The sequence below is a fragment of the Strigops habroptila genome, chromosome 9, assembly GCF_004027225.2.
Source record: "Strigops habroptila isolate Jane chromosome 9, bStrHab1.2.pri, whole genome shotgun sequence".
NCBI classification, from domain to species: Eukaryota; Metazoa; Chordata; class Aves; order Psittaciformes; family Psittacidae; genus Strigops; species Strigops habroptila.
Window position 1 is genome coordinate 35,401,212 of NC_044285.2, and position 25,604 is coordinate 35,426,815.

The following is a 25,604-nucleotide window of genomic DNA, read 5'->3' on the forward strand; positions in this document are numbered from 1 at the left end:
CTAGATAAATGATACACAGAGGAGGATTTACATAGCTTTAACTTGTAATAAAACAGATTGTGAGGCAATGCTACACTGAAACTGAGCTACCAGCGAAATAATGTTGAGAAAATGTTCAAAATCACAATTGTTTATGCTTTCCATTTTGGGGACAGTATACTGAGTACCCAGAGACATTTCTATAGAATTTGACAAACACTGGTGGCACAAAGACAGATTTCCACAGCTAGACTGTGACTACGTTCTCATAAACTCAGATGACTCCTCATCTGTCTGAGCACAGCACTGTTCCCAAAGGACATTAGGACACGCTAAACTGTTGCTATCAATTCTATAAAATGAGGCGCTCTCTCTAAAGAGCAAAATAATAAAAATTGCAGTTCAAAAGTTTAGATGTGACTGCAGCCTGGTGTGTGCTTTAATATTCCATCCAACAGAAAAGCTGAGGCTTTTTTTTTTTTTTGTAAATTGGGAACACAAGAAAAATCAGAGAATTTATAAGGATGATTGATAAGACCACTTGTTCCAAGTGGGGCTATTCTAAATATTCACAAAAATGTCAAAATCATCCGTAAAGAAGATGCTAGTATTCTCTTTAAGGGAGAAATACAGGACATAATCTGTAAGGCATTTGTTTGTGAAATAAAAGTCACAATATTGTTACACTGATAATTTCAATACATAAATCAATATTAAAGGCTCAGTAATAATTTCCATATAAAAAAGGCAGTTGGAAAGCATTCCTTCTTTAAGATAACCACAATGTCTGCTTGTTTACCTGTTTGTTCATCTTTACAAATATAAAACTCTCAAAAACTTCGAATCCTCTCAATAGAAGTTAACTGGAAGACAAAGATCCTACCAGGCTCATAAAAATCAGGGGCAGGAGTGGAGTGGGGAGAGACCAAAACCATCAACCCCCTAAAAAACCAATAAAACCAGCAAAAGCCTCAGTGAACTCCCATTTCTAAACTCAGCTCTTTGTCCTCTCTAAGCCTCTCTAGCTACCCAGCCACACACAGCGGCTAATGAAGCAGAATACACACTGGCTAAGCACTAGCTGGGTCTAAACTTGCTGTGCTGGCATGCCCAATAAAGAGGTAAGAAGTGAGGGAAGGGAGCTATTGGGGAGTTCAGTTGACAGAAGGCATGGAATTAGACCTCTTCGTCCTAAGACTAGCTTTGCTTTCTGAAAAGAAGCAGTTTCACGTGGCTCCTCTAAGCGCTCCTGTTCAACCTCAAGAGGAATAGCATGTAACTCCAAGAGTGCAGTTCATACAAAAATGATGAATTCTCAGCTAGCAGAAGGTAAGAGAACAGGAGTTCATTTCTTTCTTTACACCCTTCTCTATCAGGACGTTTTATTATGTACTTCTGGATTCTTACCTGGAATGGTAATTTAAGTCTTGTAAGAGCTACACATGAAGCAACATCCCAACTGAATTCATGTGGTAACATAACGCCAATACAGAACCAGATTAATCCCACACAGAATTCCTTAATTAAGTTCTTTTATATCCCAGTACTGTAGTAATGTCTCTCAACTTTGTCAAGGGCTGGATATCGCTTCTGTAAGTTCTGTGCATATGCCCTGTGCCTAGCATCTGTAGGCCTAGAAGTCCACCTTCACTCGCACCTGTAACATGTTTTTCTTCAATTTCCATTGAGCTAGAGGTTTGTAAGAGGAAAAAATGGAGAACAAAAGCAGATTTGAAAGTGAACCACGGGGTGAGTTAGTAGAAACACAAATCCTGCAATATCTTGGCCAAAACCTTAGTCTGCATTTCTCCTAGATAAACCAAGTAGGAACACATTTGTACTTGCGTGTATTTCACATTCAAGAAATGGTTACCTAAAGTGTTACAAATTGCTACATAGCTGTGTGATAGCAAAACTTCCAAGTCTTCAGTTTGATAATTTATTTTTTTCAATTTCTACTAAATTCTATAACTGCATATAATATATATAATTGTGTATCTATATCAGTGTTTAAGAAGGCAACTGAAATAATTTTTTAAGATGTCAACAGAAGTACAAAGGGAATTTTTAAGAGGCATAGCAGCCGAAACAGAAGAAGGATTTTCATTTTGGGTATAACCAGAAAGTCTATAAAGACAGTAGCCAAAAGGGATTTGGAAGTGATACAGTTTCCCATGTACTCTGGCAAACATCAACCACGAGCTCATTGTTAGCTGACTCTTTCTGATCACTAAATTTCCTGTGACAGTGGGAAGAAGCAGAAATTTGCTTGTTCCTGATTTTCTATCTGTCCTATTTTGAACCCAGAGAGAATTAAAAAAAAAAAAAAAAAAAGGAAACTTCTAACCTTAGATAATAATCAGCAAATGGGCCTCTCTATAAATCTCACATGTGGTACTCAGCAAACTATTCTAAGGATGTAGTATAAAAATCAAGACACCTACTTGACAATGAAGATATATGCACTATACTCTCACCTTGAAAACCAAATTGTATGTGAATAGAAGACATGACTTATAATTATAGATAGAATCTGTCCTGTAATTTTATCTGCCTTGGGTTACCTTTTTGTGTACAAGAACTGTAGGAACAAGAATGTTCATGGGTGAAAGTAGAAGGAAATGGCCATGAAAACTATTTATCTAATTTATTTTATCATTCTATTTTTACATGTATAATTGAAATACATTTGAAACCCCCTAGAGATTTGTCTTTGGGAATAGAACTGCTTTGTTCAAATTTCCTCTTTGAGCTGCATTTGCCTTTTGAATCATTCACACAGAATTGCTTCCCTTTATTCACTCATGTTTTCTTTACATAGTGTTTGAAAATTTAGTCCCTTGACCCTGGATGTGAAAGGATGCAAAAAGAATGTGTATCCCGCACTTTTCACTTCAGTACGGAACAAGTGACATGATGCTGACTCACTCGTCTGTTGTTGCTGTAGGCAAGCTAAGCTGGATAACCAGGTGACTAAACTTTCAAGTCCCTGGCAGAAATCTAGGGCAATAATTATATAAATATAGGACAGCGCCAAAATCAATCAAGAACAGCTTCTAAATGGAACAGTGTCCAAAATACAACCGTCTTTTGGTTGCATAGACAATTTAGTGAAAAAAAAAAAAAAGATAAACCAAAAACTACCACACTGGGGACATAATTACTCACATATAAATCAGTGTGGGCTTTACCATGATGATACATGATGACATTGCTACATTAATCCAGTAGTTTTCAGAAGTGCTTTTCTGTGGCTTAGAACTTTCCTTTAGCACTACAACCCAACAACAACTGAGTAAAGCCGAACAATGCACATGGAGATTCATGGGGTGAGGAAGGAATAAGCTCATGGTTTGCTCTAACATTTTTCAATAATTTTTAAATATTTGATGTGGAAAATGAGAACAGCAGCACTTACAATAATAATTTTAAAAGTTAAATATCAAATGTACAAAATATATTTGCAGAGTACTTTGAAACCATGAATTCAGGATAAAAATACCAATATTATAATTTTGCTGTTTAGATTCTGTGGTTAGAAGCATGATTTAAAACAAAGAAAGGAATGAAATTAACTGAGGTAGAAGTAGTTGCCCCACCCCCCCCCCCCGATCCCTTTGCCATGAATTTCCTCCTGGGAGTATTCATCCATATCCAAACTGACTTTTATTACTAGTATTTGAGCCTACTTCTAAATACTCACCTGCATATGGTCTAAAGCCAAGCTGTATAGCTATTGTGATAAATAACACAAACTTCACTTGACAGGAGTTGTATCACACTAACTACGCGAATACTATCTAATCTTCCAAAACAGATTTCCTAGAAGTAGTTATCCAGGGGATAGACGCATATTTCCAGGCAATAAGATTACACATACGTACATGATTTTCTCAGAAATTAAAAGATAGAATCTTTTGCATATCTCTGACCCTTTCTCACAGCCTGTTTTCCAAACCAGCCAAGATTCTTTGTATTAACCTGTAATTATCTTTCTCTTTCAACATTTATATTCAGTCTGTTTCTGGTTTTGTAAATGAAAAGCTACCAGGCTGCTTGCTCATTGGTGAACATAAAATAACAATATATCTTACTTTTAGTTTTAACTTTATACGCTATCCTATTCAAAACAACAAGTGAAGAGTATCTTCAGGGTGACTGTCCAAGTTACTGTGTTAAGACAGCACAAAAACCCCCATACAAATACAAATACTATCCCGCTGTTCCAGAGAAGCCCACACCAGAGCTTCTCCCAAAGAAAAAAACAGTGGAGTATATGAACAATTTAAATCGCCTTATTGTCCTTAGCGACTGCATTTCAAATCATTCAGAAGAAGGACCCTCAAGAGCCATTGCTGCTGACATGAAAATTGTACTTCATTGTGGCTGACAAATGTTTGTATTTTTATTTTTGTAAAAGATGCTTTCATTCTTGCATTATTAAATTTAGGGTCATATTTACAGCTTTTATTTTAGGTTCATGGTCGTATTTACAGTTTTCAATTTATCTTTTACAATTCAGAAGTCTTAAATATTTTTAGATTTTTTCTGCTGTGCAGTGAAAACACATGGGACTCAGACTGAGTTTAAAACCCTCACCATGTGTCTGGTTTTAATATGGCCAGCCCCTCTATAGGTTCGATTTATTGTTTAATTAGGTAGAAAATAACAAAATACAAGTGAAATGTCATAACAGCCAATACTGACCAATATGATTTGAAGGAAAGATCATAAATTAAGTCCTCCCCTGCATTTATTCTTCCAATAACCACAAGCCTGGTCATTTAACTCAGGAGTAGGCTTCATTTGCAAACAAGTTCCTAACGAATTGCATTGCTCAAATAGTTATTGTCTCCCTGCTTGATGGTTTATGATCATTAACACCTGTGTGCCTCGGGAGCTGTAAAAGCTGTTCTGTTTGCTATGGAAACCTTGAACTGGGAAAAAGGAAGGCATGAAAGCACTTTCTGTATCTCTGCAGTGGGGGCAAGATTCACAAGATGAAAAATGAAGAGACCAAGGAGAAAGAATAAACCGTCCAAGAGCTCACATAGAACCGTATGAGTGTGTATTTATACACGCATTTCTGCTTTAATTATTTCTGCTTTTAGCACTACTCCACATTAAACAGAAAGTGAGTATGTACAGGTTTCTGTGATTTGAAAGGCTATCAGTATACTTTTTGAAGAGCACAAATAATTATGAGCTTGATTAAAAACAAACAAGGGAAAACCACAGTACAGAAAGAAATCTCTTGCTAAGTGATAGTTGTCAAGACCTCCCCTATAATAAAACAGAATTATAAACAAGATGATATTTTTAGGAAAACAGAAATCCAGGATGTCTTAAATATGCACCTTAAATAATAATAATAATACAAAAGGAATGATTCCATCTGTATGATGGAATCTAAATGGATAGCCCATCCATTAGAGTTTTTCAGCCTGGAGAAGGCTCCAGGGAGACCTTAGAGCAGCTTCCAGTGCCTCAAGGGGCCGACAAGAAATCTGGAGAGGGACTTTTTACAAGGACCTGTAGAGACAGGACAAGGAGGAATGGCTTTAAACTGAAAGAGGGTAGATTTAGATGAGATATTAGGAAGAACTTCCCTGTGAGCGTGGCGAGACACTGGCACAGGTTGCCCAGAGAAGCTGCAGCTGCACCATCCCTGGCAGTATTCAAGGCCAGGCTGGATGGGGCTTGGAGCAACCTGGTCTAGTGAAAGGTGTCCCTGCCTATGGCAGGAGAGCTGGATCTAGAAGATTTTTAACGTCCCTTCCAACCCAAACCCTTCTAGGATTCCATGATGATCTGAATAACCTTCTTGAACTCCAGAACTCTCAAAGTTTTTAAGTGTTTAGAGCATAATCAAACTTTAGGGCTCTGAAATATTGCTGAATAGTAACTAAAAATCATAACTGCCTTGAACCCCAAATACATCCTTTATTATTATAGTCCTTCAAAGTTTTATATAAATTAATGATAATTGAATCTCAGGTTCATGGTCTGGTACGTCACTGTCCCCTTAGAGGAGCTATTACCATGGTGATAAGATTGCTTAAATTAAGCTGTCTTTTGCCACAGTACTTGGCTCATTGCCAGCGCAGTGAAGGGAGATTTCAGTCCATTCAGCACAGCATTAACCTTACTGCCAACACTGCTAAATGGGTTAGAGGAACTAGAAAAAAATATGATTTTAAGAAGGAATGAACAAGCAAATATGTAAAATACTGAAGCACAGAACAGGACTAAAAAACCAAACCCAAACCACAAAACCACACTTCGAAACACAATCAAAATGAGGTAAGTTTTTATATTTACACAGAAAACTTAAAAATTCTAATGCTTGGGTGATCTAATGTAAAACTACACTCAAAATAAGCATGTCCAGTGGTTTATCGATGAAGGAACTATAACAGACTATGGGGAGGATCAGAAATCATGTCAGGTAAAAATCCCTATTTAACATTTAGTTTTGCCTTCTTATTTCGGATTTTGACTGAAGTAGGAAAATAAATAGCAGACATCAGGAAAAAAAACCCCAATCAATCAATCAAAACCCCAGCAAAATACAAAAAGTGGGCTATGGAAACAAATACTGAGTCAACGAAGTCGGCATGGAGAAAACGAAAAGCACTCCTTTGAATTGTCAGGATTTAATACGTACTCCATAAAAAGTAGTAAGCTATGTTCAGATGGGGCTGTCAGAGATAATGACAATGTAGTACACTGTAAATCATAAGATTTGAAACATTAGAGCAAAGTATCTATGAAACCTGAAAAAAACAATTATTTTAGTGGAAAAGAAGGGAATAGGCAATAGGTTGCAAGTACTTTATTCTGGGGGAGAAGGAAAAAATCAATTTATGTAAGAGCCCAATAACATTATCCTAAAAAAGAGAATCAATGTTTCTGCGTTTTTATGTGGTGAGAGAGATCCTTGCAGTCTTTTTCTGGCAATACTTACAAATTATTTTTCTGTGTGACAATGAAATTACCGCATGTTTGTAAGTCATTTTAATAATGAATATGTTTTTTTCAAAACTGTGTGTGCACGCATACAGATAGAGTCTGCATTTGCATTTACAGGCACATTGTAGCGCTGAAGGCTGCAGCACAGTTGGTTACACCTCCTACAGGTGCAGCTCTTCTCCAATTTCTTCATCAACAGCTATTCTATGACATGTCCTCTGAAGTTTTAAAGGTGTGCCTAATTCTAATTTTCATTTGGGTTGCTTAGAATAACTGCCAGACTTAAAGAACTGGCCCTGGCAATGACATACATTTAGACTATTTTTGGCTTTGCCAAAAGCTTGGGTGAACTTGAACAAGTCATTTCTCCTTTCCAGGTCAGTCTTCTCATTAAACAGCTGGGCTGGTAAGCCGGCTCCTGACAAAACTGTTGTGGATAAGTCCTTGCATGTAACACCTCTAGATGAAGCACAAAACAGAATTTCTGATTTGCCCTTTTCTATAAGCATATAGTGAAATTTTACTCTACAAAAAAACCTTTCAGAATACACACCTCAGTCTACGTCTTTACTGCAGCCCTTTGGAGTCTCATCTAGGGTTTCAAATTCTAATTACATAAGAATACATGTTTAATCAGAGTATTGCAAACATTTTCAGAACTACAGAATTTTCTTTTAGATAAAGATGACACATTACCATTATGAGCAGACTCATAAAGTTGCTTCACTTCTGACTGTCCAGAGTGAACAGGATTTATAGTCACGCGATTAGTTGTAGGAAATCTTTTCCTGTCTGAAAATTCTCTAATATTACATGGCTGCAGATAAACCACGCAAACACATGTGCTGTTTATGGATTTATGGATTAACAGGAGATACAGTTGGAAGAAAAGCTGACCACGTGCATTCTGATTTGTGCCTAGTTGTTCAGTAGGGGATACATTACTGTCTAAGTCTTCTTTTTGATTGCAAATGTTTGAAATTAAAAAAAAAAAAAAACCAACATAAATCCGCTTAGATATAATAGGTAGGTACATATTAGGTAGATTTGGTACTATTAAAGACTTAGCACAAAACCACAGCTGCCATTGACATGTTTCCCTTTATTTTGTAGGATTATTTTTACTGGGCAGCTAAACATTAATGGAGAAGGAAAGCAAGAGAATCCAGATATTAGGCCAGAGTATCTGTTCAATTCTAGCTGAATCATTCCCTGTTAAAGGAAGAAAAAACAAGCTGCAAGCTCTTCTTTTTCTCTAAGGCTGTGTTGTGTACTAAAGGCTTCCGGGAGGTGTAATCGCAAATGTTTTTTATTACAATGTTTCCCTGCTACATCACTTGTCTGCACATAAACTGCAGATACATCTTGGCAAACAGTCTCACAGATTCTACTTTCAGATTATACAGCCATTCAGCCAGCTTCATGAGAGGCTGCAGCTACCTACCAAAGGGTGCACAAGATCAGCTGAAACAACTGCTGAAGGGCAGGAATGTGCAAAATTTCCAGACTTGGTGAATTGCTACCATGGAGTATGTTTTCCAGTCTGAATTCCTAATCCACTGCACAGTGTCTTTTATCAGTATCCAATTATATAATTATATATATAACTATATATCTGTGTATTTGTCCTTTATGAGAAGTTTCAAATTTGCAAAATAATAAGAAACCAGAAAAACTAAACTGTACGCAAAAGAGACTTAAAATTGGAAAGTATTTTCCCCAATAAGGTCTGATGAGAATATAGCGAAGAGGGATGCAGAAAGACTAAACCAGATCTACCTAATTGTTAACTGAAGATAACCAAAAGGTATTTAATGGGTACAGAATGCCCAAGGATCAGCCTTAGATTCAGCAGAAAGTATAGATATATAAGCTTGTTACGTCAGAAATTACAGAGATTTATCTTTCTAAAGATTGTGTTAACAGAAGCTTCTAGCTCTAGGACTAGCTGAACTAAAATTTTTTTATGTTCATTTCTGGAGAAAAGTTTCCATCCTCCTTCATTCTTTTGGTGATTTGCCCTTAAGACAAATAAGGAAAGTTTAATTTCAGAATTAATCAAGTTTATTCTTCAATCTTTACTTAATAGCCTTTCACAGAAGAAAAACTTAATTTGACACTTGTGATTAGCAGCAGTTAAGTGTTTAAAGATGTACAGTAAAATCAAGTTTTGCAATAAAATAAAAACAACCTTCTTACAAAAGAACAGCATTTAGGTTTCAGTGATTTATTGTGATAATTTGTCCTTGGTCATATGTGTATTAAAAAGAAAACATTTCCCTGCATAATACCTTGTATTCTCTAGATCAGACTAGTTGGATGTCAGACATTCACCTATTTCACCAAACACAACTTACACAAGGAGCCAGGCATTTTGCATTTACATGTTTAAAAATGTCAAAACCCACAGGAAACCCTACTCAAAACTTCTCAGTGCTCTGTTCACAGTGAAGAGGAAGAAAGTTGTAGAAAATCAAGGGCTTGTTTTAAGCATCAAGTCAGCAAACACAGCTGTAGCTGAAAGCCATCCAATTAGCTAATACTTACGGAGAACAAAAAAAGATTATAGTCAAAAGGTCAGAGGAAATTTTGCATTTACCTCTGGAAGAACTTTGAGTAGTGAAACACAGGTTCACTCGATACATGTATTTGCTTTCAGTTATTTTCCAGAGTAGATTATTTGTGTAAATTGTGGATGATCTTGAAGTTGAACCCTCCTTTCCCCAGCTCCCAGAGGTAAGGCTCTCCATGCTCAATACCTGTCTTGGGCCCATACAATTTCCCCATTACCAAACGATTATCAAATTATATTCTTTGTGTACGTATGCAATCAAGTGTTTAAATTCACATTGAGAAAAATATTATTTATTATTTCCTATATTTTCTTATGCACAGGAAAGCTACAGCCTGAACACTGACTGACTCCAGAGAGACAGAGTACACTGATTAAATAAAACTTCTATTTGCTGATTCTAAAATGCCCCTGGGAGAATGCGGGAGGGCAAGACAAGTACACAAGCACAAATCCTGACTGCACACAACTCTAAAACACTGACGTAATCTACACACCTTAAGGAAATCAATGTCTTCCAAAACTTTGCAAAGTATGTGATTTTTATGAGCATTAATGATCTAAATGAATGAATTAAATAAGACCTCACACGGCCACATGACCTGGCCTCACATCAAAATGCACTGGCATGTCCTGAATGACCAACTTATAACTCCCCATCACCATCTCATATCAATGTCAGGCCTCCTCCCCATCTTGTGTTTCTGTTGTTTGTTTGTTTTTTTTAACATTTGAGATATATTGTGTACAATAGGTTGGTCCATACCTGGTTTCCAACGGGATGTTGCTGTTCAAGACCCAGCTGTTATGGAGATGCACGGAATCTTGCGTGCTGGTGGGGGGAGTCGGGGCAGCAGGACTGGGCTGGCTGCGGGTGGTCATTGATCTTCTCTGGAGAGAGTCAGCTGTTGGAGGTGGTTTTCTGGCACAAGTGCATGCGTGTGGTGGTGGAGGCGGTGGCGGGAGGGGTCTGAAGGTGAACTGGTTATGTGGACTACCTGGCATATCTGAAACAACAAGGAGAAGGCAAAGAAACCCACAGAGGGTTATTATTTTAGAAAGATCAAGAGAGCACGAGCATGGTGTACTAGTTATTGAGATTAAAGCAGCGGGTTTGTTGTTAACCCAGCTGCCTGTCAAACGCTGTTGCGACATGTGAAGTAATTTAAAATATAACAGTCTACTGAAACGGAAAATATCAGAGACAGACACACACCCTCCAGCAGCGTAGTTCAGCAGTTCAACAAAAAAATCAAACAAACTGAACAAAAACAACCCCTAACAAACAAAACCAAAACAAACATAAAAAAAAACCCCAAACAAAACCAACCAACCAAACAAAATAAAACCACCAGAAAAAGGGGGAAAAAAAGAATAAAATGTAACATTCATTTGATTTGTCATAGGATTTTGTGGGATGAGAGGGTACAGAACAAATAAATTAAGTCGACATTGAACTGCAGCACAGATACCAACTGATTTAATGAGGTATACTTCTCATTTAAGAACCTCTGTGAAAGAAACAGACACAGTGTTAAGAATGAGTCTTGCACTTCAAATCACGGGAGAAAATAATTGAGTAATTCCTACCACCTAACAAACATCTTTCATAAACCAAGGTTAACACATTTCTCTGAGTCTGTTACTGCATTTGTTAAATGAGATCTGGGAAAAGGCCCTCTTAAAGCCTATTTGAAGCACTAATGATCTGGATACCCAGAGAAAAGGTTTCATGGCATCTAAAGGCAGATGAGCCAACAAGAAGCTCACAGCCACCAGACAGGGCTGTGAATGAGATGGAGTGAAAGCTGCGCATGGTGGGCACCCACAGTCATGCTCCATGTGCTCCCTGCACTGCCACTGCCCCATGGGACCCCCAGTGCTGCCCTTGAGCACCCCAGGGGATGGTGTAACCACAGGGGTGCTGCCCTGTGCTAATGCTGCCATGCAGCTCTTAGGTGGCCCAGGCTGTGCCCCCGAGCTTGAATCCTCCTCAAAAGACAATGAAGATACAAGTATGGTGTAATGCTACTTGGAAGGGACAATAAAATCTTGTTTTCTCTACCTCCCACAAGACTCTCCAAAGCCTCTCAACACAGCGAGAGATGTAGCTATGGAGAATTGAGGCAAACCACTGCATTTTAAAGAAACAAAACCAAATACTTTGCAAAGAAGATGCTGATAAAAATCACTGTCAGACTGGGTGAATTGTGAAGCTATTAACCTGAAACTCTTCCAGCTAATTTGCTTCAGTGTCTAACATGGCTTTGTCCCATTTCTACACTCACCCTCACCCTCCCTTTTACCTTAGCAGATGTCCAGTTAAATCTGCACAAAACCAGCTGGAGCAGAGCTCTGATGAACCTGCAAAAATTCCCTGCAAGGAACTGTTGTTGCCATCCACTTACAACACATGCTTTCTTCAAATTATGACATGATGTGTCTTCAAGGTGAAAGATGAAATTGTGCCCCTTCCCTTCTCGGAATGGCTGGTGAAAAAAAAGCACCTTTTTCTCCATGACAGTCCCAATTTACCCCAACTGGAGAAACAAGGTTGTTTAGTGCTCCACATGAGCTTTTCTATGCTGCGGTAAGCAAAGCTGTCATGGATTTGGCCCAGGCTTAATCCTTTTAATTTCATTGATCTTTTATCAAGGCAGCATTCGCACAGTTGCATTAAGGTTTACGCTGTAATATTAGTTTGCATATACCAGAAAAGCATTTCTAAGCATATTAGAAAATTGGAGGCCTCAGTAAATTAAATCACTGGAGTCAACAGTCCAGAGCTCTGAAATAATCTGCTAAGGCAGATTCTACTATACTTTCATATAGTAATTAATCTCACTAAATCCTGTATCCTGCTATTTTAGATTTGAAAGCTACCCAAATTTTGGACATAATATTTGATGTCCAGCATCCTCAAGCATGTGATCAATGACATTCCCTTACTTACTGGTATCAATCTTAAATGCACTCTACAGAAAATTTGCAGGATTATAACAACCTACAATTTGCACGACAAGCTATTTTAATGGTTGTGCCACGATCCTGTTAGAAAATTGCTGATCTTTGCCAGGATACACGGTTGGACTCTGCAAGGTACATCAAAACCTATGCAGTAAATGCTGAGCAGCCAAGGTGACTGCTTCTCCAGGTAAATGGGAAAACCCTCTATAATCTATATGGCAAAGCATCTTTTAGTTCCCTTCTTCCCCTTTTATCTGTACTGTCCCTATCCTGTTGATAGCACACAATTATCTCACAAATAGTTTAGTCTGTTCCAAGCAATAGACTGGTTCTGCTTTGTGAAACATAAAGTATTTCCGGATGGTGAGGTACCTTGTATCTCCCAGTGCAATTTATCACAATACATTAACACATCAGATTTCCTGGGAGATTCCTTTTTAATTATGACACTTGTCACCCCTTCGTCAGCTACTGGCATCGCAGGAAACCTCACATCAGGTTCTGAAGTATTTTGGCAATTTAAAGACAAGCCTTCTGCATCAGACCTTCACTTCAGTGAAGCACTGCAAATTCATTATGCTGAGAATCAGCCTGAGTTTCCAATTAGTTTTTACAGACTTTCTAATTTGGAAAAGTTATTTTTATTTTGCTTGAAACTAAGTCTACATCTCATTAACTTTATTTTTATACCACAAAAAACGCTGCTTGAGATATAAAACAGCATCATAACTAAATATGCACATGTGATTCTTCAGGACTCTAAATAAACAGTAGACTCTCTAAAATAACTTAATGCAACATAATTTAAATACTTAAAAAGTGACAAGATTATTTGTCTAAAGCCAGTAAGTTTCCAAAATCACAGAATGGTTTGGGTTGGAAGGGACCTTAAAAGATCGCCTAGTTCCAACCCCAAAGATCATCAACGAAGTGTACAGGAGTGAGATACAGGAATTAGCTATAGAGTTTTATTCTGTTGCTATTGTTCAGCATAATTATTTCCATAATGACTCTTGGTTTAATTTTTAATGGTTGCTAAGAATCAGATTTTTTAATCTTTTTACATCAAAAACTCTATGTAGGTTATGCAAATACAGTGTTATTTGTTTTCAATGTGTTCATTGACATAGTAGAAGTTTTCATCTATCTAAAAATAGAACTATAAGACATGATTTCAGCTCAAACTTTACATTTTCAATAATTTGCTTCAAATCAGATTTTCAGCCAAGGAGTGTCCAAGCCAGAAGAGATGCTCTTGGCTGTCACTACTGGCCTTCTCATCTGCGCTTGCATTTAGCCCATTTTTTCTACAAATAAGAAGAGGCTGTTTAGAAAATTTCTAAATTCTTTCCTCTGAGAATTCACTAGTTTAAATAATTCCCTCATTTCCACAGAGCACATCTAAAACTGTGGTGTTTCCTGAAAAGATCTATACAACATTCTGCTGCTTTGTTGTATCTGCGTTGTTTAACTCACACACTCCCCCACCCACTCCACAAACTCCATTAAACTTCTTTCCCCCCTTTTAACTTTTTTCTTTCATTCTTCAAAACCAATATTAATTTGTTTAGCTTTTCTATTTTGAGACACTTCCCAAACTCCACACACTAACTCCAAAAGAGAAACTACTGCATTAATGCCAGCTATAAACAAGAAAAATTTTCCTTGTAATTCTAAAATGGATTTCTGCTTGCTCTCCTTTCTTTGCAGGGAGAAATTCTACTTCTGTCCTGAACGTTCCACGTTCCTTCTTCTTTGGTTGTGACTCATTCTTTTGGATGGCCCTTGTCCAGTATGGAAGACACGTTGCTCCATGGCATTGTATAATGGAGCTTGGTATCCTACTGTTATGGAGTGCAGACCTCAACAGCTCCTCTTCAGCTGCTGAGTCCTACTTCTACTGCTTTTACCTGCAGGACATACAATAATTCAGATCTTTCATTTTACCAGGCTTCTGCTTTTCGAAAGTGGAAAGTTAGCTAACTTGGACACTTCCGTTACTCTGCTGTGTAGGACTAGTGCTGCCATTCTGCGCAAAAGCTAATGGAGGCGCTGACCAATGGACAAGAGCAGCATTAATGTAAACTCATTTTCCTTAAGAGTCAGGCTAAAATGCCTTTGTAAGCATAAACACGTAGCCCAATTGCTTTCTAGACTGACAAAAATTAAATAAGCAGCTTTATCAACTAGTTAGCACCTGATTAAAAATTAGTTTTGAAAACAAGCCAGGCCTTTGCTGAAATATTTTCCTAACAGTTTTGAAGCATACTTTACTACACTTTTTGGATACACACAGAAAGAAGGGATAATTGAACTGTTTTATCATTTACTGACAAGACTACAATAGCCTGTATTGTTACCAAGTGAAGTGTATCAGAGAGAATATATTAAAAGAACCTTAAAAGGTTTGCATCTAACCTAATCCTGCTTTTGGGATATTTAATTTTTTTCAGTTCTTAAATTCATTATTCACTGGTATGTTTGGATTTTTTTTTAATAAATATGTCTCAGCTGAGTATGAATTAACTTGCAATCCATTATTTAATGAACAAAATAGCAACATATGTTCAAATAGTTCGGTTTAGTTTGTTTAAAAGTTCTGTGAGTATGCTACTACTCAGTTACAAAACAATCTAATTTTTTCTCAAGCAGAGATGAAGGAGAATAATGGGCACTGGAGAACTGGAAAAGACTCAGTGCAGGGAAGACAGAATCTGAATGCTTAAGAGTAGAGCTAAAAAGCATAGAATGAAAATTATCAATTTTACAATGAGATTTATGCTTTCTGTCTAAGTAGATAAACTAAGAATTAGGTGTAGGTGCTACCACTGCAGAGTGCTGGTTCTGCTACATATTAATATACTTACTGATGTTGTGTAAGTCTTTAAACCTTTTCCTTCCGTTCTAAATTTATAATTTTCTATGTATGCACCACTGACCTTACTAAGCTGCTAATTATTTGCTGCCTATCTCTGAATTCCTTTTATTTTTGCTGTCATATATTTTGAGAACAGGTGAACATGAAAAAAAAAAAGTTTGAAATTGCTCTACTGATGTATATAAACACACATTGTGTTTCAATAATTTATTCTACACTTGCTCCTTCTGAGAGAGCTCAGCATTTAAGTGGCCTATCTTACTTACAAAATCCTTTGCTTTGAGAACTTTGTCAGACCACTAGGATATAAAAGTATTTAACAAGCACCTTTAATATCAATTTACCTTTAGATTATTGTTTTGCTGTATATAAATTTGTTTCTCAGCCTTACTACACAGTAAATCTTTCAAAATATAAAATATCAAATGTGTCTAAAGAATTCTATGAGCCGTATGGTTTTATGCAAAATAAAGATTATAATGTAATGAAAGCTTTAAAGGTCATATGGACTCAAAGTTTACATACAAAGTGAAAGAGATTTAGAGACCTCCAGAGACCCATACTACTTCCTACCACAGCCAACTGACTCATGTCCAGAGGACTTTGAGCTCACCTCTGTGGCAACAGGTTTTACTTCTGGGCAGGTAGTAGTACTCCAGTACTTCTGGAGTAGCCCAAAACAGACTGAGAGAGGGACCAGTTAAGCATTGGGGATCATCAAGGTGCTTTGGGCCCATTATTTGTCAGTACAGGTGTGTCCTCCAATAGCCAAATACATAATTTCATACCATCCTGCCACTCTAAGAGTAGAATGAATCCTACATATCATTATTTAGGCTGTGCTGGAAACACAGCTGGAAACTTCACTTCCAAATTAAAATTAACAGAGATCTTATGCCGTGTACTTTGAATGGCATCAATGAGCATAAAACACATCTGGATTTACATTATAATAATGTAACAATGTAAAAGAAATCTATAATACTTAAATACTCAGTCCAATGTGTTCATATGCATCTCATAAAATATTTCCTTTATGTTCTCAGTATCACTTATGTTCAATCCCATTGGATTCCTTACAATTATACACACACATTCACACACATGATAACAGCTTTGAACTCATAATTTGTGGATCATTTTAATAAAAAGAGATTTGGTAAAATAAAAATTCTAATAATTTCCTAATGCTAACAGAAACTTATTTGTCCTTCAGCATTTCCAAATTTACCCATATTTAAGAATTAATATGATGCAATTCAACTGTTTTTAAAACACAAATAACACTTACACTGAGCAATGTATGCTCTAAGTAGGAAAAAGAAAGAAATCCATTCTGCATATAAGCTACAAGAACAGCAAGGACTTCTACAATGGCTGTGCAGCATTTCCTTTTCTATTTTTACATTAAAAGTCAAAATGTGTATTGTAAGACCTAAGCAACTATATTTTGTAAATCCTCCTAATAGAACACATTATAGAAAACTTTAGAAAAAGATAATTACCCAGTTTTGAACACCAAAGTAAAAAGGAATGATTGGAGCATCACCAGCAGGTAATGCTTTAAAACACTGCTCCTTTTAATGAAGTGAAAGGTTTTTGTTTCTCTAATTCTGTTTAATACAATCTCTTGTGAAATAGTGCAAAAGTCAGCTAAAATTCTTTCTGGAGTCCATATTTATTTAGGCAGCCTAATATGAGCTTGGGATTTTCCCACTATTTTAACTTACAGGTGTTGGTCTATTTCTAGCAAACAAATCATAGAATCATAACAAATGCTGGATTACTCAAAAGTCTACTAGAAAATTTTCACAAATCAAATAGTATAAATGGACTTTATTACCTGCATACGATAGTAAGTATCAATGCCTTAAAACCTCTAGCAACAGAGAGCATAAGGAATTTTCATTAGCAGGACTTCTGTATTTGTCAGTAATTTGCCCTTATTGTAGCACAGCAGGGTGGTATAATATGGGCTGGGCTCTATTTCTGGTAAAACATGAATTAGTGGCATGATCAAAGTGAAATAATACTGTAAATCTCAGTGTTTTGAAAAATAAATCAGAAGTGTCTCAAAAGTGTCTCTGCAAACAAGCTGTTCTTGACTCAGCGGGAGGAAGCTGTGGAAGAATTTTTCAGGCAAAAGAACGGAGGTGAGAACTCATTAGAGAAGGAAAGGGAGCAATTCATCCGTAGGGAACTATCACATGGCCACCCTTTTCCACTTTGCATGTAGGTGCATTCAGTAATATTCCGCTTTTCAAGATTTAAAAAATTCTGGCATCTGTCATCTTCATACCATACACTTAACTTGTCAATTTTACTGTGTACAATTCTTGAACTAAGACTGATACACTTTTTTTTGGTAGGTGTGCATGGGGGAGTTATTTTTGCTTTTTCTGACAATAGAAATGTTAAGATATTCAAACAAAGCCCAACACTTTGGGCTTTGAGTATCTATTTTTTCTCCAGCTGTATCAGCTGGTGCAATGACTGACAAACTTCGCCTCACTTAGAGGCACTTATATCTGTAGACCATTAGAGTCACAACAGCACTACTGCTCCTTAATTAACTCCATTACTCAGTGTTTTAACTTGGGAGCCAGATTGCTGAAGTAGAATAATTTTGCACATAAACACTGTACTGTAAGATGCCACTCTCTGTGCTGCAGTTAGTAATCAGAAATGAGTTTCAGGTTATAATGCTGTGTATTGTGGATAAGATGCAAGTTTGAAATGTTATCATGCAGAAGCACCGCAGAATATAAACACACGGATGTGTGTTCATATAAAATAAACGTTGCCAGAGGGGAGTGAAGAGCTGGAGCTCCTGAGGTACTTTTATTCTGCTGAACTGATTTATAGCTTTGTTCTATAGTACTTCATATAGCTGTTAAATACTAATGCACTCTACCCATAATATTTACATAAAAAACATTATTCAATTTATGTGAAATGCTCACATTAATGTCAATTAATATGACACATTTGAAATGAAACTATCCTATTCTCTCCCTTTCATCTCCTTCATTGCAGGTAGTACATCCATTATATTCTCTCAAATATCCATCCAGTTGAGGCAGGGCCCCTCTTAAATCACCACAGTCTGTTCCAACACAAGACAGGTCCATTGGTGGTTGAGTCACAGAGGTCAAGGACAAAAAAAAAAGAGGGGGGAGAAGAAAGGCAGCACTGCAGGTCTGATGGAGACTGAGGGAACAACCTGAACAACCAGCTCAGGTTTCCAGTGGTTTGTTTAGGAGATCAAGCAGCTGCTGTTACAATTAACATCACACAGCATTCAAAGGATAGGAGTGGAGACTGACAGCTTCCAGCCAACTTAAAGGTGGTATTTTCAGGAGAATGCATAATTCCTGCCATTACTTAAAAGTGGTGGGTTCAGTCAGTATCACAAGTTGTAACTTCTATCAGTGGTAACTCACAGGGGACAGTACAATCACTACTCTAAAACTCTCAACAAAGCGGGAGAGATTATAGTTTACAGAGTAAGCCTATCATCCAGGTTTACAAAAGCCAGGCAGTTACAAGTAGCCTGGCAGCAAATTTTGATGACCCTGGAGGTGAACAGATTTTGACTGAAGAGCAGTTTATGATTGGTAAAATAGGTTGCAAGCAGCCATGGCTGTAAAAATTAATGTTTCCCCAGTTACTGATAGTTTTGGCAGAGTGATCTGTATTCACATTTTGGCCTTTGTGTCATTAAATTCATCAGCTGTGAGGGCTTCCTAAAAGGGATCTATGGATAATGGAATTAGCAACTACAAATCATACTGAAATACGCAGTATATTTAGCCAGTAGTTCAGTGGAAATATTATGAATATGGACATGTTAAGCCACTTTGTCACCAATATCTCCCCAGTGAATGATAATCTCCCCTGCCTGCCTCTTACCTGCTTCATCTGTGTTTCTGTTACTTCGCAGCATTTTTAGGAAAAAGAAGACTGCTTGAGGCCATGCCCTGTTACAGACCCATATAACTTAAAACCCTGCAGTGTTTGAGTTCTGCACTGCGAAGGCTGAGGTGAAGACTCTCCCATTTTAGTGCCTGCCTTCTCAAAGCTGGGGACAGTGACATGAGTCCTACCAGTTGACTGAAGTACAGAATCCTGTCCAAATTAAAGCTCAGCCATGAGAGAGATCAGTTTGTGGATTCATATTTTGTAAATATAAAATACTGTGGGACTTTACAGAAATATGAAAAGATTATAAGCCCTAAGTCATGGTTAAACCTCTCAGTTACATCAGGATCCAAACTCAAGCCCTTATGAATATGTTCATGCACATTCCTGAAATTACTGGAGGCAAGATCCCAAGCCTATTTCCTATCTATACGGATTCAGCCAGAGCTAGAAATTCGTTGGCAGTACTGCAATCTTACTCTAAGTTTACTTCACAGTGGAAGTACCTGAACTTTCTGGCTCCAAAGATGAATCCTGCTCTAGCCTCTCTCACCTGGATATGTAAAGGTTTTGCTCAGGACACCCAACTCTGCACTCCAGATCACCATGTCAAATCCAGACATCCAGCATGTCTCCTGACATTATTTTGCAGAGCATAATGGAAAATACTAGATTCATCTTTACAATCAATACCATATACAGATGGAGAAGCTTGAAGCTCTTCTGGATCATTCACTAATTGTCTCTACCCCCATTTTACTTTTAGAATGAGATTAATGAGGGCACATCGTGAGAGATATAGACTAGTTCCTATGTTCATAATATTCTGAAGAACATCTTTATAGCTTATACAGGAAAATTAAGGTCTCCATTTCATTCAGTAAAACAGCATTCCATGTGTTTTTATGGACTAGCAGTGCTGGAGCTATTTGGGTGGCTTTGCTCTACAGGGCTAGAGAAGTAGAAGACAGCTTGCTCAAAGCCGGCTGTTCAGAACAAATATCCCTTGACCTACAAAGTCCAGCCAGAATTCACCATAAATCACTGGACTGCATCTGATTATAAATCTGTACCTCCTGTACTGGCTATGTAGAAATAAGTTCCGCTGTATTCTCTGAGATTTAATTTTAAAGTGATTCTTCTTTGTCTGTAGACTGTATGGGGTAGCAGAGTTGTTTGTTGCTACAATTTTCTGCTAGCTATTCTGGATTGAAAAATTCTGGGGAGAAAAAACTTTATACACAAGCACGCTACCAACCAACAAAATGAATGGCTTTTGGTGAAACTGATAGTGCTTTTTTTTGGGAATATGATCTACTACTCTTCCTGAAGTCAAAAAGAGACTTCCACTTCATCTTAGTTTTAAACACAGCTGATGAATTGACAAGCAGCAAATAGATGTGCTTTCTACTGGTCAAGAAATATTATTGACAACTGTTTTTTGAGTTTTTTTTTTTAATCAAATTATGTGTGGCATCTCCTGTTCTCTCCTCTTCTCGGAGTAGTCTGACCTGTAAAATAATCTGCAATACATAAATTACAGTAGAACAGATTTTTCTCAACAACCTTACTAGTTCCCTGTTGGTCAGGGTACAGAGGTCACAGGAAAACAGACTGTTTCCTTCAACTTCATTTATATTCTACTTTACTAACTTTAGTTGACAGATTTCTTAAAGAAGAGTTGTTTAAGACAAATTACAGTTTCAAAACAGATATTATCCTTTTGAAGTTTAGTTTTAGAAAATAAGCTGATTTTTTAAAAAAGAATTATTTCAAATCGTATTTTAAATAGAAATTATATTTCAAATAGAAAATTATTGGTTTTGTTTTTTTTTTTAAATAACAAGAATGGTAACTTTAGCTGTAGATAGTTAGCATCAATTTATTCTTGGTAACCCTTAGAAGTATATGGTATTACTTAAAAAGGAGGTTGCGTGTAATTAGCATAGTCAGATAGCATAACAGAAAGCTATTTGTCACTCACCATCTGATTTTACATGGTATCTAAATTACGTTATATTACTTAAACAATATACCTCAACATAGAATTAGGTGACTGACTGTTTTTGCTTTTACCCCTTGAGGTATCTAACAAGTTCTTCTCCCCGTCAACTTAACCCACAAATAAAATAAATAGTACAAAAAGATCTATTCCTGCCATTGATGTTTGCTAACATTTTATTTGGGAGTGTTGACACTTCTCCTATACTACCGAGCTTGCTGGGAGGAAAGACAACAGTACATGTGTAACTGATGGTAAACAACAAATTGATTATTTTTTAAAGAAAGAAAAACTCCTGTAGGGAAAGACAAATAACAACACAGAAACAGCTAATGTAATGCCTGAAAATTAATGTAACAGCCTAGGCACAAACCCACAGCTTTCAAGTTAGTCTCTCATGATATTTTCTGAAATACCAATATGCTTCTACCACTCCACTAAACTGGGCTTGTGGTCTGGTTTCTCAGAACTAATTAGGACTTTAAAATCCACTCTGCATTTTATTATTAGGATCTCTGCACTCTTAAACACCTTTGAGTATCTCAGCAAAGCATCTATCAAATTCCAATAGGGACACTTTGGCATAAACTAATTCAGACAGTTAGAGTCAGGTGGTGAGGTTGGACAAGTTCTCCTGCTGTTCTAGCTCAACTTGCAAAACCCATCTAGTACAATTCAAAATTAACAAAGATTATGTCATTTTACATCATTAATAGGTTCTTACAAAAGTTCTTTGTGATCGTATCCTCAGTTCACCTTACAGCACATTTCTAAGGTGCATTTCACGCAAGGCTTATGTATATGCAGTTATTTAAACTCATTGTAAATAAGATATGCATTTTTGAATATTACTAGAAATTACATCTATAAAATATCAAATAAAACCTTCAAAACAAATGCATAAAGAAGTATCAAGGGAAACATACTTTTTCATATGAATCTAACCAACAAAGTATTTTAATGAGTGCACATCTATTAAGAGAATTCTCAGGATACTGTAATTATTATTCATTTTCTAGAATTGTTTCACCATGAAGCTTTATGCTACTATGGGGACTTTAATGTTTATTTTTTTGTGACGGCTGCGTTGACTATTAAAAAGCAATTTGGCTGACATTTTAAGTCTTTTGTTGCCAGTTTTAATTGGATTGTTCACCAAGCATCAACTCCCCCGTGAACTGCAAAAATTACAGGCCAACGTCAGTTGATAGTAATGACTCTTTAATGATTTTATCCTGTCAGTAAGCCAGCTTCATATGGATGCATGCATGATTAGTTTCATATCAAGACCTGTAATTAAATAATTGAAACCTAAACCGTGGTGGGTTGACCCTGGCTGGGTGCCAGGTGCCCACCAAAGCTGCTCCATCAGTCCCCTCCTCAGCTAGACAGGGGAGAGTAAATGTAACAGAAGGCTCATGGGTCGAGATACAGACAGGGAGAGATCACTCAGGAATTACTGTCATGGGCAAAACAGACTAGACTAGGGGGAAATTAGTTTAATTTATTACCAATCAAATCAGGCTAGGATAATGAGCAATAAAAACTAAATCTTAGAGACACTTTCCCCACATCCCTTCCTTCTTCCCAGGCTCAACTTCACTCCCGATTTCTTTACCCTCTTCTCCACAGCGGTGTGGGGGAAGACGGAATAGGGGTTGTGGCCAGTTCATCACACATTGTCTCATCTGCTCCTTCCTCCTCATACTCTTCCCCTGCTCCAATGTGAGGTCGCTCCCACAGGAGATAGTCCTCTGTGAACTTCTCCGATGTGAGCCCTTCCCGCAGGCTGCAGTTCTTCACAAACTGCTCCAGTGTGGGTCCCTTCCACGGGGTGCAGCCCTTCAGGAACTGCTCCAGTGTTGGGTCACAAGTCCTGCCACAAACCTGCTCCAGCACGGGCTTCCCATGGAGTTACAGCCTCCTTTGAGACATCCCCTTGCTCCAGCATGGGGTCCTTCCTGGGCTGCAGGTGGATATCTGCTCCACCATGGACATCCATGGGCTGCTGGGACAGAGCCTGCCTCACCATGGGCTGCACCACGGGTCCAGGGGAACCTCTGCTCCAGAACCCAGAGCACCTCCTCCCCTCTTTCTGCACTGACCTTGATGTCCACAGAGGTGCTCCTCTCACATGTTCTCACTCCTCTCTCTGGCTGCAGTCACACAGGGTTTTTTCCCCTCCTTCCTAAATGTGTTATCCCAGAGGCACTACCACTGCTGCTGCTAAGCTCAGCCGTGGCCAGTGATGGATCCATCCTGGAGCCATCTGGCATTGGCTCTATCAGACATGGGAGAAGTTTCTGGCACGCTCTCACAGAAGCTGCCCCTGTAGCCCCCCTGCTACCAAAACCTTGCCATGCAAACCCAATAGACTAAACAAAAGAGAATACCAAACAGGAATACATACTTAGTAAACACTCCAAGATTTATCAAACTACTCATTCCAAATGAAAAATAATGAATGTTTTGAGGTCAAACAGTGCAAGAGTTGGTGTTAAGGAAAAAAGTTCTCCACACCTTTTGCTATAGAAGAAATTTCCCTTTAAGCAATGCATCGTTTGAGAGCACACTGCAGTGAGTCTTTGCTTATCATTCTTAAAACCAACTGGAATTATTCAGAACTCATTACTAGCTATTTTTGTTTGCTTTCCAGACTAGGTACAGCTCCTTTTGTAATAATAATTATAAGATATAAAAATAATTATACCTCAACTGAAACTTACAGTACTTACAATCAAAGAACAAGCCCACTAACTTCTCAGAAATTCAGATTCTTGAAAGAAAACATTATTATTCTTTCTTCAGCTCTGAATCCTATGCCAAACTCCTACATATTTCAGAGTTTCAAATAGAGGAACAAAAAAACCAACCCAACCCTGCTTTTAGAAGATAACCCTTTAGAAGTATGAAATATCCATGAAAATAAAGCCAGAAACAAAGCCATACAAAGCAGGGCCAGCACTGCCAAGGCAGCAAGTACCTCCTCATACTGCTCAAACAGAGTTCAAGAAGCTGGCGGCTTCCTGGAGATTCTCACACCATATGGTTTTGGCCATCTGAAATGGATGGTAACTTTCTATAGACAGCTAAACCCTAATTTTGAAAAGAACTTGGTATTTCACACATTTTGACACTCAGAAAGTCCAGGGGAAAAAAAAACCCTGACCAAGGGTTTTGACTGTCTTATTAATAAGCACATCTGCACTATAAAATTTGGGATAGGGTGCCTCTGTAAACTGAGCTGGTATGTTTATGGATTCCCATTAAACTCAGACCCCAAAGGTCAAATACCAGACTTCATTGTGTTAGACATTCAGTGAGCATTCAGGCAAATTTCAGCAATTTATAGCAACTTAGAAGAACTTATGTTCATCTGTTTCCAGGCTTGACTTTTATAGACTATAGTCACCTAGTAGAAAATATTAACCTACTGGAAAGTCAATAGATTTTCAAGGTTGCTTCATTTTTATGTACAAAAAGCTGTATGCCTCCCAGAATAATTCATTTTCCTTTTATTGCCAGGATGATCGCTTAAAACCTGTTCTGACCAAACTTCTGAGCAGATGGCTTTATTTGAAAGATTTAGGGGTAAATTTAGGACCCATCCCTTTTCCCAGTTACAACAGCATGATATGGGATTAACTCCATTGATTTAAATTATGTTATTCTGCCTTGGTTTGCAAGATGTAACTACAGAAGCTAATAGACCTACAGGCCATAGGGCATATCCATTTTTATATATGTTTAGAAACAGAAGATTTGTCACTTCAAAATAACACCTGTGGAACACGCATGGTTCTATTCCAGGAATGGGGTTACTGTATTTGTCATTTAGAAAGGGATGAGCCACTGAACCAGATTGGCACGAACTTATTTAGATTTGTAAAGTAAGGTCCAGCAGAGGTATGTGAATGGACCATACGTCAGCAGATGAAAAGTCACATCGACAAACGAAGGGTACCTCAAATTGATTGCTGAGATCTAAATTAACTCCAAGTACTGAGAAAATGGACCTGGGTACATCTGTAAACAGCTCAATGAAAACCTCTTTTCTATGTATAGCTTTAGTAAAAGAATGTAACAACATAGAAAATACAGCAAATTGGACAGAAAGTAAAAAGTCAGATAGTGTTAAATCATTACATACACATCTTGTCCAGTACTTTGTTCCATTCTTGACACTTCCCTCCCCACTCCCAAACAATTTGGTAAAAACAGAAGGGATTTTACAAACAAGTGACTAGATTCATGATGTGGAAAAGCCACTATGTGAGGAGACACTAAACAGATTGTGCAGTTTAAAGAAAACC

General features: G+C 37.5%; 1 protein-coding gene across 16 annotated transcripts in view; it reads right to left on the reverse strand.

Annotated features, from left to right (window-relative positions):
• TENM1 (teneurin transmembrane protein 1) overlaps nucleotides 1-25,604 on the reverse strand; it is a 1,007,752-nt gene that overhangs the window by 149,670 nt on the left and 832,478 nt on the right. For all 16 annotated transcript variants that reach the window (XM_030497214.1, XM_030497216.1, XM_030497220.1 and 13 more), the window contains one exon: nucleotides 10,290-10,530. In XM_030497214.1, coding sequence (XP_030353074.1) covers nucleotides 10,290-10,530 — 241 coding nt within the window. The remainder of the gene's footprint in view (nucleotides 1-10,289; nucleotides 10,531-25,604) is intronic.